Source organism: Cyprinodon variegatus, unplaced genomic scaffold, assembly GCF_000732505.1.
Source record: "Cyprinodon variegatus isolate N-32 unplaced genomic scaffold, C_variegatus-1.0 Scaffold163, whole genome shotgun sequence".
Taxonomy (NCBI): Eukaryota; Metazoa; Chordata; class Actinopteri; order Cyprinodontiformes; family Cyprinodontidae; genus Cyprinodon; species Cyprinodon variegatus.
Genome location: NW_015150616.1, coordinates 1,280,678 through 1,296,917, shown reverse-complemented (window position 1 = coordinate 1,296,917; position 16,240 = coordinate 1,280,678). Strand labels below are relative to the sequence as shown.

The 16,240-nt window shown below is 37.4% G+C and overlaps 1 protein-coding gene across 1 annotated transcript in view; it reads right to left on the bottom strand.

The window, feature by feature from the left end:
• LOC107086834 (tetratricopeptide repeat protein 28-like) overlaps positions 1-16,240 on the bottom strand; it is a 25,241-nt gene that overhangs the window by 6,295 nt on the left and 2,706 nt on the right. The window contains exon 2 of the mRNA XM_015378043.1: positions 13,153-13,452. Coding sequence (XP_015233529.1) covers positions 13,153-13,452 — 300 coding nt within the window. The remainder of the gene's footprint in view (positions 1-13,152; positions 13,453-16,240) is intronic.

The following is a 16,240-nucleotide window of genomic DNA, read 5'->3' as shown; positions in this document are numbered from 1 at the left end:
CAGTGGATATTTTTTGAATTTTTACGGCATGACTATGACCTGGATGACTGAGAACCTTCATCAGCATGTTTTTAAGAGCCTTATGGTTTCTGTCAGCGCGACTGTGTCTCAGTGTAGTTTTGCAGCTGTGCTCAACTCCTTCCTTTTGCAGATGATGGATTGAAGATATGTTCAAACCTTTGAATATTGTTTTATAAACTAACTGCTTTAAATTGATCTTTGTAATTACTGACCTGTGAGATATTTCCCAACTTTTTTTGTTCGATTACATTCACTAATGTAACTCTTGGGCTCTTAAAGACTGCTGTGTTTATACTGAGAGTAAATTACACATAGGCTGAGTCAACTAAATTTACTACGTGACTTATAAAGGTAGTCTTTGTACTCCATCTTATTTCACTAGGCACTTTTAATATCGCTTTATTTAAAACTATGCATTATTTGTCAATTCTTCCAAAATATCCACTACTTTCTGTTGATCACAGGATTTTCCAAAATACACTTAAACTGGTGGTTTTAAATTGGCAGCATGCAACTGCAAATACTGTAAGGAAGCAGCTAATGCACAAGTTGTGCAGTAATTTCAAATCTATGTTTTGTGGAAATGTAATTATTACGAAAAAAATAAGAAAACAATGCAAGAAAAAACCAAAGGACATTTCGGTGTGTTGTGGAAACCAAGCGGATAAGAACAGCATGGTAAAGCAAGCTGACAAGCTGAGGATTATTTCCATCTCTTGTGCCTATAGGACGGAGAGAGCGGGAAGGAAGTGGTGTCCAAATCAAAACAGCAGACTTGTGTGAGTGTGGTTATGTGTGGTCATTTTTCCTTTATCATGGCCAGCTCACATGTGCTGCACTGCTTAGCAAGTTGAAGTGGAAAAAAGGCAGAATTGAACTGCTCCCGCTCATTTCACAGATTTTCCAGACAAATAATATCAGGTTTGTGCCCACTAGCGCCAACCCTCCATCCGTGCCGGTCTCTCTGGCCTATAATTAAATGGCATTCATTTGATTTGTTCATTAGGTCAAGCCTCAGCTGGGTTGAAGCAAAACGGAACCCTCTTATTAGTGGTTCATGACTCCACTCTCTCCATGGTTAGCACTGGAAGCTCTGGTGAAAAACAGCAGAGCAGCAGTGGGAAGCTGAAGCTGTCAGGAAGATTTTCCCTCTTTTTGAACAAAAAAAAAAAAGAAAAAAGAACCCACCTTTTAAGAGGAGAGGCAGTCAGGAATAACAGTTTATTTACAAGAAGTCAAACATGGAACCAGAAATTATAGAATAACATGATATTTTCTGGCGGAGGTGATTTACTTTTCCATGCGTGTTATAATCTGACTTCTCCTTCTTCCTTGCACCCTTTTAAATTTGATCCTGACTTCAATCACAGAATATAATATGCAGTTTCATTATCCCACACAGTGGGGAAGGATTTAAATCTGGGACTTATGCTAGATTTTCTAGGCCATCAAAGCCTAACACATTTCTTTAAGCAATAAAATCATAATGAGTCCATCATTTTCCCTCCACATCTGTCAAGCTCATCTAGATTCTATTCATTGTATTCTCTTTTCTTCTTTTTAAAATATGGTATTGTAATGCTGTTTATTGCAGAATAGATTCAATAGAATTCCTGTTGCACAGGTTCCAGACAAAAATATAAGATGAGATATTGCTTAAGAATAAAACAAAAATGTAAAATATTTCACCACAATGCTGTGGCTCGAGCAACAGTTATAAATTGTTGCAGAATACATTTAAGCTTTAGATAAATTATTTAATTTTTTTGTGTAAATGTTTGCAGGGTTTTCTTGCAGCATGTGGGGAGATTTTTGGAGAAGAGGGGCTATAAGAGAAGCATGGCGACCTGGCGAACCATATAAAAGTTATATCCCTCCACGCCGCTGTCCTGTGTTCTATTCCAAGTTTCAGGCCATTTGTTGCATGTCTCCCCCTTCTCCCTCCACCCTCTTTTACGTCAAATTAACGTTCAATAAAGGCCAGTAGTGCCAAAAAAAATCATTCAAAAAATTGAAAACTACTATACATCCATCGATCCACCATTACAAAGATCCATCTATCAAGTTATCCAATCAGCAAGCCATTGTCTTCCACTTATCTGTGATAAGGTCAGAAGGATAACAGGTCCACGGGGGAAATCCAGGTGCTCCTCTCCTAAGTAACACTTCAACTCATCCTGAGGAATCCAAAGAGGCTTCCACGACATTTTGTATTTTCCAAATACAACCCTTCATAATCTTACGGATGAATCCTTATCAGATACCCAGATTATCTAGGATCTTATTTCCCCCCAAGACCTTCATCCTTTTTCTAAGCTTGAGCCCTTCAAACTTAGAGAGAACCCACTTCAATTTGGAATCCATTTCTCTTATTTGTAAGACAAATCCCCTGACCACAGATAAGAACCGAATAATCAACAGGATGAGTTTGCAGGATCATTGCAAAAGAAAAGCCCTCAATCTGTCTCTCTATCTCCCATTTAAACCATACCATCCTTGATGAAAGGTGATCACAAGAAAGAAGCCACTCTAATACTGAGGACTGCTGCAGCTCCTACATTGACCCCAATAAACAAACACTGATCTGATCATGTTGACAAGTTACTAATAGAATAAATGTGTGGGTGTAAGTGGATCATTTTTTAAATTAATCAAATATAAAGGTAGTAAAAAACATCTGATTAGGATGGATGAAAACTGCATCGATAAAAGGACATTTTACAGATGTAATATTTATCAGATTTAAAAGTATTGTTGCATTTAAAACATCTTAAGCAATTTGATTGATTCGTAATAATTTCATAGAACAAATAGGATAATTCTTCTGCCAAGTATAAATAACAATGACAGAGTCAGCAATGTCAGAGCACACAGACTGTGTGTGCTCTGACATAAAACTTGGAACATGGAACTCGGGGCCTGTTTTACCACACAGGTTTAAAGTTTTTCCAACAGTTGCAGTTCAGAATTCCCCCGACTTTACACAAGTGAATAAAGCTTGGTTTGGTGTAGAACGCTTAGAGCCGTCCATGTTTGGGCCTTTGCCTCGCAACGCTGCCAGTTCTGTTAGCTCTACACCTGCTGAAGACACAGATGTCCATCCCTGTGAACACTGGGACGGAACTCAATGGTAAATTAAATTGATTCTTATTTCAACTGTTGCGTATATTAGCTGTGACATATGACTCAAGATGCTTTGACCGAAAAAATGTGATTAACAGATAACATTGACATTGATATATGATTGGCTGACTTTAAACTAAATGGCCTGCATAAGATAACAAAGAAAAAAAAACTATCTTAAGACAGGATTTAAAAAAAAAAAAAAAGAAATGTTCTAACTTTTGGGACAATATACTGTAGTCTGATAAAGAGTACATTTATATACATGTGTAAGCCAGAATGATTTAAATTTAAATATGACTTCCCTACAAACTTTAAGGCTTGATCAACTCTGAATTGATCAAGCCTAAAGTTGGAAACACTGAGTTTTCAGTTTCATATAGGCTGCTATGAATGAATTAAATCAATTCTAAGTAGGTCCACTCAGAGTTGAGCACGTGCATAGCAACTATGAAAAGTCATTATCAGTGGAGCACGGATTTGACAATCACCATGGGAACAGGCAACAGGAAGTGCCAATTTCACACTAAACTAAAGATTTTAATGCAGAAAAAAAAATGGAGAATGTATTTAAAAGACAGGGCTTCAGCTGCAAAGGAGAGGGAGATGGAGTAGAAGAATATCACAGACCATTTTAACCTCTATTAAAAGCACTTTCCTCTGTGTTGTTCCATTTGTAGATCACTAAAATAGGATTCTTCCTGATCAGAATCACGCTCCTACTAAGAACTGTAATAATGGATATTCTAAATTGCATTTTTGCCAGCAAAAACAGGATTTCAGGAAAAAAAAGGCAGTTTTGACATTTATGAACCTGACTGAATATGTATTCATGATATCTGAAATACATTTCTTCCTTATCAAAATGATTAGAATTAAATAATTTAATAATTTATTACAAATTAATTTCTAGACTTCCAGAATTAATATTTTAGATTTGAAAACTTTGAAAGTGGCTGTCTGACTGTGCACTTGTTTTCTATAATACTGTTATCACACTCAATGTTTTCTATATATTAAGTTCTGTTAAATATCTGTTAAAGCAGTCTTTTATGCTGCAAATGTGAGAACGGATAAGTTGTGGACGTGTGTGACAGATTGTGAGGTGACAGACACTCATCAAGAGAACTTTCAGAACAGGAAAGGTCTAAGAACCGTCTCTTTATAATGATTTAACTCTGCAAATTAATGGCACTCATTGCCTAATTGTGCTAATAACACCTAATGTCTTTAACAGAACTAGTGAATGGTTTTCTTTTTATTGTTTGCAGAAAAGTACGACTAAAAAAGGAAATAAAACAAAGTGATTGGCTTTGAGTTGGGCGGGGACAGAAGTCACAGAGTTTATTGAAGAAAACCTGCCCCAGACCAGGTTGCCTCTATGGGAATGTTACTATGGCAACCTAAAGAGGTTGAGTAATCTCTTTCGTGAAACTCAGTTTTTCCTGATATCAGGTTCAGAAAACATAGAGTAAACCTGCTTTTTAAAACCGGTCTCAAATATAGAACTCTGTAAAATTTGCCTGAAAATTTCCCCTGAATTCAGTGAGCTTTGTGTAAGGGGTCCCCATGCAGGCTGTCTAGATTAATTTAGTGCTTTGAATAAAAGCAAAATTTTTTCTCCTACCATACCTAACACGTTACCCTCATCAGATCAGTTGAATATTAAAGTTATAGTAGAGGATTTTTGCAAATATTTTAAAAGACCCGCCCTCTAAAAAAAAATGCACATGCACAACCCTGTACTCCCCAGAAGGAAGGACTATAAGATGTGTGCATAAGCATGCACAAGTCCATTTCTCCTCCTGCACGCTCTATTTGCATCGCTCATCCACGCTTACTTTCCAAAAGAAGATTTGCAATTTCTCTATGTCTTTGTTGGCCTCACCACCACTAAGTGAAAACGGGGACGAGTACGTTGGATGGGCTTACATAAACGTCTCACCAGAATGATTGACAATAAGGAGGACCACTTATTTTGATTATCCACCCAAAAATACAACATCCTCCACCTTTTAAACTGCTTTCTCAGGTGATGCAGATGCTAGAGTATCATAAAGTGACTCTTTCCTCACTGCACCCATGGACTTACTGCAGTCTTAGTGTTTCATCACTAGATCACATCTGAGCTCTGGTGCCATTACAGCTCTGAAGTTACATCTCAAGGTGGAACATGGGTGTGAAGAACAGAAAAAATTTTTGTTCAATCATTAATGACACCATACTTCGCACTACAGCAACAATTTGGGTGTGAATCCTGCTGTTGAGTAAAGATGACACAGGAAAATGATATTAAATTGAGAAAAGGCCAAGAGATGTTTAAAAGACTATTTCTGTAACATTTTTCAGCATGTATAGGCTTTGAAGAAGAGAGAAGAGATTTTCAGGAGATACCAGCCGGGGGCGATTTTGAAGCTCTCTAGGTTTTTTTTTTTAGGCATCTAATTTACATGGGAAGACCTCCCCCCCCCCGAACTCATGTGGCTGCTGGTGTTATGAGCCAAAGACTGCAAGTGATTTCAGTCCAGCTAGAACCTGGGAGCATCTAGTAAATATGCTTTTATTTCCCCTGTTTTGATATATAAGCTGGACTAAACACTAATACATTATTCTGAAAGGTGTGTTGCTGGGAAAGCAAAGTTTATCTGTTAGTGTTCCCCAGCCCAACCACGGCTGTCCAGTAAAGCTATTTATCTCTGTGGAGCTTAGAGCTTAATGGGCAGGATAAACAGCCTATGTGCAGGACAAAAGTTGCCCCTAAATCAACAATTGAATCTTTTAGTGATAAAAGTAAAACATGTTTTTTTCTTTTTCTATTTTTTTTTTTCTTTTTTACTTCTTATTACTACAGAAGTGGACAATGCACCTTGATTTCAGGTGAAGTTCTTTAGATTTTTTGGTCCATTGTGTGTTACTTTTATAATTTGTATGCAGTATAATTTGCCTTCAGTCTACTGCAATGAAAAACTACTTTACACCTAATATAGAACAGATTATAATGGGCAATCTGTGTAACAAAGCTGCATGTTATTGTGATGTGGAAAGAAAGTTATGTATAAAAATAAAAGCGTGGTGAGCATTTGTTTTCAGTGCCCTTTAGTCAATACTTATAACTCCCTTTAACAACCAAATGTTCTATTTCTAGGGTGGTAATGGCCTGACCAACTCACTATACAGCTTGAGGCTAAAACTTATGCCAGTATCTCCAGTTCAGTCAGATTGTATTGATGTGCGTAAAAAGCAAATTCATACTCTTGCTACGATTGTTTTTGCTGGATTAACTTCTGGACCCTGATTAAACATTTCAAACATAGATATCTGAGTCATACTAAAACATCTGGCTAACTCTTACACGGATATTAGACCTGCTTTTCTTTTTTGTTTTTATCTGTAAAAGTAGGTCAAACAAACTTTTGCTTTCTTTGCTTTCGTAAATCCCTCACAAAGGTGACCAAATAAGTTCTGCATAATTAAAGCACCACTGAGAACATTTAAATATCCTTCATATATGGCTATCTGGGGAAAAAAAGCTTCATAAACACTAAACCACTTGCTAAAACAGTCATTTTTGGTATCATAAACAGTAAAAATTCACTTTTCCACCAATAAACAACAGTCCTTGCATCACCTATGCTGGGAAGGGAACATCTGTGTGTAATAGAGGTTTCATTACTCATAACAGAAATTAAATCACGTGCATCATAGAGACCGGTCTCTAAAAATAGATAAACAAAGTAACATTTTTTCTGCCTTAATCATAACTTTTGTGGGACAAATATGTTTCATCTGATTTCATTATGATTTGCTGCAGTTATAGTCAAGATGTTGAATCGTAGAATCTAAGGCACCTCCTGGGTTTATTTACAGAGACATTTTAGCACAGTAAGAAAAAAAAGAAAAAAATCACTTTTTCTTTTCTCAATCTCAAATAATTTAGATATCATCACATTTCCAATAGTTGATCCAGTGGAAATATAATCTCTTTTGCCTTCAGTTTACTTGAGACCCAATAACTGTGGAACTATTCTTGATTTTTTTCAGTTGTGTATTTTCTGTGAAAATTACATCCAAACCCTCAGGGTTTAACAACAGACCTTTCAAGAACAGATGATTTATAATGAGATTTAATTCAATGCAGTTGGATTCAGTTTATTAATTGATGCATTTCTGTAGCCAATTTGTTGTTTATTTTATTTAGGGGCATCAGCAGTAAATATAAAAGTACATAAGTCCCCCCATCCCCATACATTCTAATCAGAATCCAGCTGTGACACTCGGCAGACCAAGAAACATACCCTTTATGCACCATCAGGGTGTCAGCATTCATTCCCTGCACAATTACTGGATATGGTGCTTCTGTAATTAAAGTCCCCTTTCAGTGCTTCACACATTGTGACCTTTTCCAGTGCAAACAGTCCTTGTCTCTGTTAAACCCAGGGCACCTCTGCTGGGATGTAAATTGATATTTTATGCCGGTAAAAAAGAGAGATTGATCCAGAAGATGACAATCAATGAAAAAATATGTTTGAACCTCATTTGAAAACAGAGGACCTGATGGTGTTTTTTATACTTATTACTGGGTTTCATCATCAACTCTGAAAAGAAGATTTTTGGAGCCAGAAAGCTCCATGATGAGAACCATTATAGTCCATAATCAGAAGCTATGAAAATGATGGTAATGGTGATGTTTCCCCTGACGCCGCGCTGCCAGGTTTTTATTCCAGGTCCCTTGAAACCCTCCTGTCAATGCTCAAGCTGGGGACTGAGAGTGATAGCTGAGAGGGCTGTTTGTTTAACTTGTCACTGGAACAGCATCGTTGAGAGGGAGGGACCAGATGGAGGAGCAGAACTCACTGGGATTCAGTCTAGAAAGAGCACAGTCCTTCCAATCACTCATGTGAACCTTAAAGACACTCGAGGCAAACCAAAGAATTACGAAGCAAACTAATGCTGAGTTTCTCCCCCACCACAGATAAATGGCCCATTCTTCCATCAGTCCAAAAGCTAAAGTGTAAGAGTCTGCATTCCTTTTGTACTTCAAAATGAATAAAGCACAGGAAGGAAAGCTTGGTCATACACCACAGATTTTCCATCCAGCATGGGCTGAATGTGAGCAGACACAGAAGTGTGCCCCTTGTCTATGAAACAGCACTCTATTTTGTTCCATTTAAGCTTTTTATATTCAGTAGGAAGGAGAGGCACAAAAGGGGCCTAAAGCTGTCTTGGGTCATTTAACCACACATTTTCTTTCTTCTCTCAGAATGTGTTTTCTGGCAGTCAAAGCACAGAGAGGTGACAGATTAGACAGGGAGTTCCTTTACAGGCTGGCTATGGGCTTCAGGAGGGTGGGCCTGCTTGCTGGTGCTGGGGGCAGCAGCGCCATGCCTGTCACTGCTTGATGGGCCAGCGCAGGAGTGCAGTCACAGGAAGGTATGATTGATGAGATTATGTACTCGTGCACGATCCGAATGCCAGTACACTCCTGTGATTTAATCCCCGTTTCTTCATTAAACATCCAGACATGGCAGATGGACTGTAACACATCTAGGCTTGCTTTCCCCGAGGCAGAAGCCAGACCAACATTACCAACTGTTTTTCAGAGACGTCTCATTCAGAATACATCAAAATATAAAGAGCTCCAACACGAGTAAAGAACTATTTACACACCTCATGGGTTTATTTTCTTTTTCAGCTTTGTTTCCTTTTTTAATTCAGATCCAAACAACATTGGTACACAGAATAGATACGTTTTGAAATGATGGTTTCGGTTTCTAAGAAAAACTACTATCTTAACCAACCTGGCTCTGTGTGTTAATTCAAGAATTAACTCATTAATCAAACAGTTTCTATCAGTTTCAGTTGTCATACCAATTTCTGATTACTGCCCAAACAAAATAATCAAGAAATTACCAGGAAGCAACTCATGAAGTAGGTTAAAAGATCTCAAGCAGCAACATACTGTCCCTTATAAAAGATATTTTAATAACAGATGCGAAGCAAAGCCTTTGGCTGCTAACAGTGTGGGGACGGTTGGCAACCTGTTTCTATATACTCCAAAAAGTTTCTGAAAATGAGCAAAACTCTCTTAAATATTTACCTTTCATTTGAGTAGGAAAATAACATGATCTGACAATGGAATTAGCATTTTACCCTTAAAATAAGATAATCAGATAATATGCACTTGAAATAAGAGTCTGCGTTTGTTTTTCTTATTTTAAATGTAAATTGTCTTATTACATTGACAAAAGTATCTCACGTACCTCGTCAATTCAAGAAAAAATGCACTCATTTTAAGAAACAATTACTTAGATTTACATTTTTTGCAGTGTTTTGAGACTGTGTTGAAACATACCGAAGGCCATCATCTCCAAATGTAGAAAACATGGAATGGTGGTAAACCTTCACAGGAGTTGCTGGCCAAGCAAGATTACTCAGAGCAAATCAAGGACTCCTTCAAATCCCAGAACAGCATCTAAACTACTGCAGACCTCAGCTGTCCCAGATAGAGTTGGACTTATCGATTCTGTTTTATAAAAAGGCTGGGCAAAAAATGCTTAGATGATCAAAATCCTTATTGACCAAAAAACATGAAAAGACGTATCAAGTGATGACTGCTTTGAGTTTTGAGAGATCATCTACCCACTAACTACAGTTTAACTTTCTGAAAGCGTTGTGTGGTTTTACATCCAGAAGAATTCATGAAACTATGACTTCCACCCAAACAAAGCAAAAAAAAACAAAACAAAAAGAAAAACAAAAAAACATTGTTAGTTTGAGATTTAAAGCTCAGCTCACTTAAACACAAAATGATATAAAACACAACAGCACAGCATGTCCATCTCTGAATGTCTAAAGAAAAAAAAAATAAGTCTAGACTTTCTAAGACACTGTGGCATGAGGTTAAACAGGCCCTTTAATCTCTAAACACAAATGGGGGGGATTAAAACATAAAGTATCTCAGTTTGAAATATAAATTTTTTACCTTTTCACACTGTGTAAAGTTGTTTTAGATAACATTGTACCTTTTAATAAAATAAAAAACATGTTAAAACTGTTTTTCTGTATTCATCTTGTTTATATATATATATATATATATATATATATATATATACAGTATGTTAAATGCTAAATTATCTAACACAGGCAAAGAAAAATGGACAGAATAAACCAGTAAGAGGGTATCTATTTGTTTATAGTATTAAATAGAAACCAATGATTAAAGTGATATAAAAATGAGAAACTGTATAAAAATAACAGCCTCAATTATAATAGGTTTAAAAATATATTTTCTCAAATTAAAATAGCAGCAATCACAAGGACATTTGTTTTCCCTCAGCTTTGGGAAAATTAGTTTGGCTGCTTCTCTTGTGCAACAATGACCCCTAGTGTTGATACAAGAAACTTCACTGGAATTATATACACCTCTGTGCACAAATGCCAACAGCAAAGATGTGTTAATCCCTTTGCCTCATGTTAGAGCCTAAAACATGAGGGTCAAGCTATATGTTGACAGCGAGCCTGATAATCCAAACTTGCGAACGAGCATCAAAGCTGTCAGGCTCTAAATCCAGGAAAAAGCACAGCTACACAGCCTAGATTAAGCCAACCATCCCCCAGTCAGACCACAAAGGCTTCTTTGTACTTGGATGGCATATAAAAACGAAGTTGAATTGTTTTGGCTGGAAATTTCAATTACAGGTTGTTCTCACTGCAATAGCCGCCTATAAAATCTCCTTTAAATACGCCAGACACATTTTAATTTAACACAAAAGCAAAGATTCTCAGCCATTACAATCATTAATATTTGGATAAGTGTTCTTATTATCGCTTTTAAAAAAAACACCACTATTTTAACTCTTACTGGGATTAAACCTTTTCACAGAGTAAGAAAACCACCAGAGCTCCTGGAGGCCCCTGATGCATCACTGGTAGCGACAAATTATCATCGATAGCACTCCACCACATTACCATCAATCTCTCTTTTGAAAGACAAAAGTATCCCTCCATTCTAAATCATGAAATCAATGCATTTCTATTACTGAGAGGGATCGGTGCTCTAGTGATCTCTGCGGGCGAGTAATGTGAAATCCATCGCAGGTTAGCGCTCGTGGCCCGGACATGATCAAAGACAAGAGCCCAGAAAAGTTCGTATTGATCAGCCGTCACAGAGCGGCAGCTGAGGAGTGACTGGAATTTGAAACACTGGCAAGTGAAGATGGATCGACTTTACCTGTTTAGAAAAACAAACTTAATAACTTACAGAGCAGCAATAACTGTAACTGCGCAGTGACAATTATCAATATTTCCATTTTCAGAAGTGACACCCTTAGTAGCTATTCTTTGAAGATGTGACCTCCTGTTATACTTTTATAATCAGTGTCTCACTGAGTCATGGGGAGACTCAGATTTCCAGTGATGTTAAGATAAAAGCTCTAAGTTAGATTTAAGATTTACAGATTTCTATAGGACGCTGATACTCTAACTGTCCAAACAGCCTAATGGAGCAAGAGGCAGGAATTCTTACTTTAGACAAAAATAACTAAAAACACCCTAATGTGATGGAATGTGGTGTCATGAAACCACCAGTTTAAAATCCAGCCAGCTCCAAGTGCATTCACATTCATCTAAGAAGCTGCTACTCAGGGCTGAGAGAGTAGTGTAGTTCAGGAGCAAAATGACAGATTGGTGTCCAGTGGGATTGAAAAATTTGCCTGAAGACAATTATTTACCCAAAGTAAGGTTGTCTTGCTGGCAGCTTCATAAAGTCATGAGTTACTTCCAAACTATGTTTTTTAAATGGCTGTTTTCCTTCAAAATTTGGTCAAGAATGAATCAGAAGACCCTTCTGATGTCAGCGTGAGGTTGGAGGTTGGTTGAGGACTCTAATGCAGAGATGAGTTTTTTTAGTTTTAATGAAGAAAACTGAGGCAAACATAAAAAAAAAAAAGAAATACTGAAAACCAAATACCAGAGAATGTCAGAGAAAACTCACGTGGGGAACCAGAGATGAGAAAGCAACTAAACAACAAGGAACCGGCACTGAAGAAATGCACAGGGAGAGTATATATGGGAGACAGAACAAAGACTGGGGTAATCAATCTAATATGGAGCAGGTGTGGATGGAGGAGACTAGAAGGGAGCTAGGGGAAAGGAGACAGGCACAAGGGGGTGACAGAGATTAACTTAAGACTGCTTAAATAAACCAAAAGATCAACAAAACAGAATTACTGATAACTGAAAACTAAAAACTCAAAGTCCCTAAAGGGGAGAACCATAACATCTGGCACTATCAGACAGGTCACATAAAAGAAGGGATGCATTTCAGGTTGTTTATTCACCATCATCAGGCAGCATCACCCTCTGCCAACTTTCCAAACGATAGGAAAAGGAATACAACAAACGACTTTTAGAAAACATAAAGCATAAAAAATTTTCATTTACCAAAATGATAGTATAATTAAAAGAAAATAAAATTGTATGTTGAGGAAATTAAAATAAAACTGGCTGCAAAGATTTACCTCTGAGGCTGTGTTACTGTGTATTTATCCTTAGCAAACATGAGCATATACAGTAGGGCAGCAGGTGAAGGCGAGTTTTGGGGCTTTGCAGCTGGAATGGATGTAGAGAGACAATGCTCAACAAAATTTTGCTTCCTGCTCTTATAAGTAGAAAATGTTGGCAGGTAACAAAATCTTACCCATTTCTAAAGACAATTTTAAAGAGAATTTGAGGATACCAAACCTGTCCCACAGTTAGATGCTACTGTTATGTTCCCTGTTTTAAGTGTAAACAAAGCAAGTAAATGGTAGCTGCATTTTGGTGTTGTACTCTAACTGCACTGAATTTTGACTCAATATCTAGAGTGAGTATGAATCGTGATATAGGTGTATTGGTACATCCCATAATTATATTATATGGGGGGGAGCAGAACCATTTATTATAATGTGTGTCTGTATCAGCATTGGAAAGATTATTTCAGTGAGTTTTCACAGTTTAAGGAGGACTTACCTTTGGCCACTTTGGATTGAGCCCACAGGCTTTTTCGGCATCCTCCAGAGCAGCTTGGTGTTGGCCCAGTTTGAGGAACGCTCCTGACCGGTTACTGTACAGGATGCAGTTCTGTGGATCGGCCTGCAAAGCCTCGCCGTACAAACGCACGGCCTCCTGGAAGTCACCCCTCTGACATGCCTCATTGCTCTGTCGCACTTTCTCCATGAACTCGGCCTTGCTGAGGCCACACCGAGGCCCGTCGTCCCTGGCAATGCTCCGAATAGGCCTTCCCGACGTCCGAGAGCCAAAGACGGAAAACTGGAGAAACAGGCAGAAAACAATAAAATGGGCATAATTGGAAAGAAGTGTGAACAAACACAGCATGCACATTTTATTTTCCCAAAAAGCTCAGGTGGAACTCATTTTGTTAATGAAGGCCTTGTTCCAAAGAGTATCCTGAGAAACTACAACAGCCAGCCACTACTGAGCACTACTGAGACGCCTAATAAACTTGTGTGAATGTGCTACACTTTGGTTATTTCATGTCTAAATGGACACTGACAAAAACAGCAGCTGAAGTGGGAGGGGATGTTAATGAAGGAAAGCATCAAAGAATATCACACAAACCCAGCCACGTTTAGCCATTCTTCCTTCCCCACTTGCAACAGTTGTGGAAAATTAGAACTTTTAGTTAAAAAAAGAATTGATTTGCTGCAAAGTTAAAGCAAAAGCATCATTAATGAACCTCAAATGATGCCCAATCCTACACCCAAGTGGAGGCGTTGTTTTCTCCATCTGTTCTCCTTCAGTTTTAAAGACGAAAGCTTACTGGAAAAAAAAAAACAATAAAAAAAACACACCCATACAGGATGAAATTTTTAATTACTACAGAAACTTTCAACTTACAGACTTTGAAAATGTTTACCTAAAAATAGAATTTAGTTTTTTAATTAGTTATTTTCTGCTTATAGAAATAGTTTCTTCCATCCATCCATTTTCCGTCATGCATTATCTCAGCTGGGGTCGCAAAGAACTTGTTTCATTTAAATAATCTAAGTATTACCATCTTTGTTGAAGCACATTTTTGACGTAGTATTTGTTGAGACCACCAGTAAATTATATAAAATAATACTATAGTACGTAGCATCATCTTGAAGTAGCATAATCTCACAATGAACGTTTTTAGAAACATCCATTCATCTTCTGCAACTTATCTCAGGATAATGAGGGCCTGGTACTTTTCTCCAGCAATCTATAGGTGAACAGCGGGGTTCACCCTGGACTGGTTACCCTACTGGTCAACCAATGTAGGGTAATTAATAACTATGCATTCACCTATTACCCTAACAGTTGTGTTTTGGAGTGTGGAGAAGCCGGAGAGAAGTCATACAGTACTTCATGCAGAAAGATCCTAAGCCAGAAATCAAAGTCAGGACCTTCTTGCATTAAGGCAGCAGTTCTAAAAACTGGGCTACCATGCAACCCCATGTTATAGACATCACCCCTTTTATACGAGTGATTTCCTTTTTACAAAACCCTTTCTGCCAATAAAAGAGAACCTGTGTTTTCTCCGATAACATTTCTCAAGGTTAAAGTAAAAAAAGCGGGATCTTCTATTCTCTCCCTTCTTTCCCCAGAGATCCTGCAGTGCTGCGTTCTCTCTTTCGCTCTCTTTGCTTCAGCTAAAACATGGTCTCTTAAAATCTAGGTCTGGGGACAGAAGCGGCTATGAAAAAAGGAAGATTTCTTTTGGACTTTTTTTCTGTTAGTCGAATCATTTCTGTGATGATTTGACCATGTGTTTTGATTCACTGTCAAAACAACACACACAAAAAAAAAATTTTTAAGTGTCTGGGAATTGTTACTGTTTTTTTCCCCAAATGTTCTTGTATTTCAAGGAATTCATAAAGCCATGCATCCCAATAGAGTCACAGACTTCATCAATGCGGTGGGCATGAGGTTCTTACGGACAAATCCTTCCTTTATTAACATTTATAGATCTTAATTGAAGGCCAGGCTCTTTTGCCTTTCCTTAATGAAGAAGAAGAAACAGAAAAATACTTTTTTCATATCTATACCAAAGGCAAACACAAAGTTATATGTATTGTAGGTGCATCCTTATGAATTTGATTAATGTCCTTATTAACGGTGGACAGGGCTGCTGATTTGATAGTTGTACGGTATAGAGTCACTGGTGGGTAAAAAAAAAAGTAATTGCTAATTAGAGATGCAGTTCCCTTTGTGGGTTACCCACTGTGAGGGATTTGCACAAACCAGCCAGAAAACCACTGAATTTTTGCAAAAAAAAAGTCTTAATTTATTCCAAAAATGTTTAAAAAAAATGATAAACTGGGCCCAAAAACAGAGGTCAACAAAACAGAATTCAATTCAGGCTTTAACATAAACAACTCCAGCACAAACTGACCTAACAAACAGGACATTAGGGAAACTTAAATAGTGGCTGATCAGACCACTGTTGACACACAAGGGGGGTAACTGACTAACAAATTAATAAACAAATAAACTTAATTAAACAGATAAATACTGGCCAGACACTAAATACTTTTTAAATTTAACTAATTAACAAAATTACCCAAACTAAGAATATTTAAACAAATGATAAACAAATGTCCCTTCCTATTACAAATGGTTTGACCCACTGATTAGCCTGCAACCATCAATTTAGGAAAGCTGGAGCTCACTGCAGCCCTCCACCAGCAGATCTCAAGGAAACTGGCAACTCAAAGAAGAAAGAAAGTAATCAATTGCATCTTAAAAAAAACAAAAAAAAAAACAACCTGCCAAATAAAGTTAACTAAATGTGTGCACTGCAAAAAGTTAACTTAAAGTCAGGCTACTGAAAATATATGAAATGTGCAACTGATTTTGGAAATGAAAAATGTGAAATTTACCACACAGCTTCAGAGTGTGACAGCAGACTGTCACACTCACTCAAATTGATGAAACATTTGGTGACTCTAAAAAATGTACGAGGAAAAAGGTGAATATGCGACAAAAATGACTGAACCCTTTAGATCAGAGGTCTTCTTTTTTTTCTTTTTTTTACAGCGTCCTGTCTGGCAATGTCGCAATAAGAATAATTGTC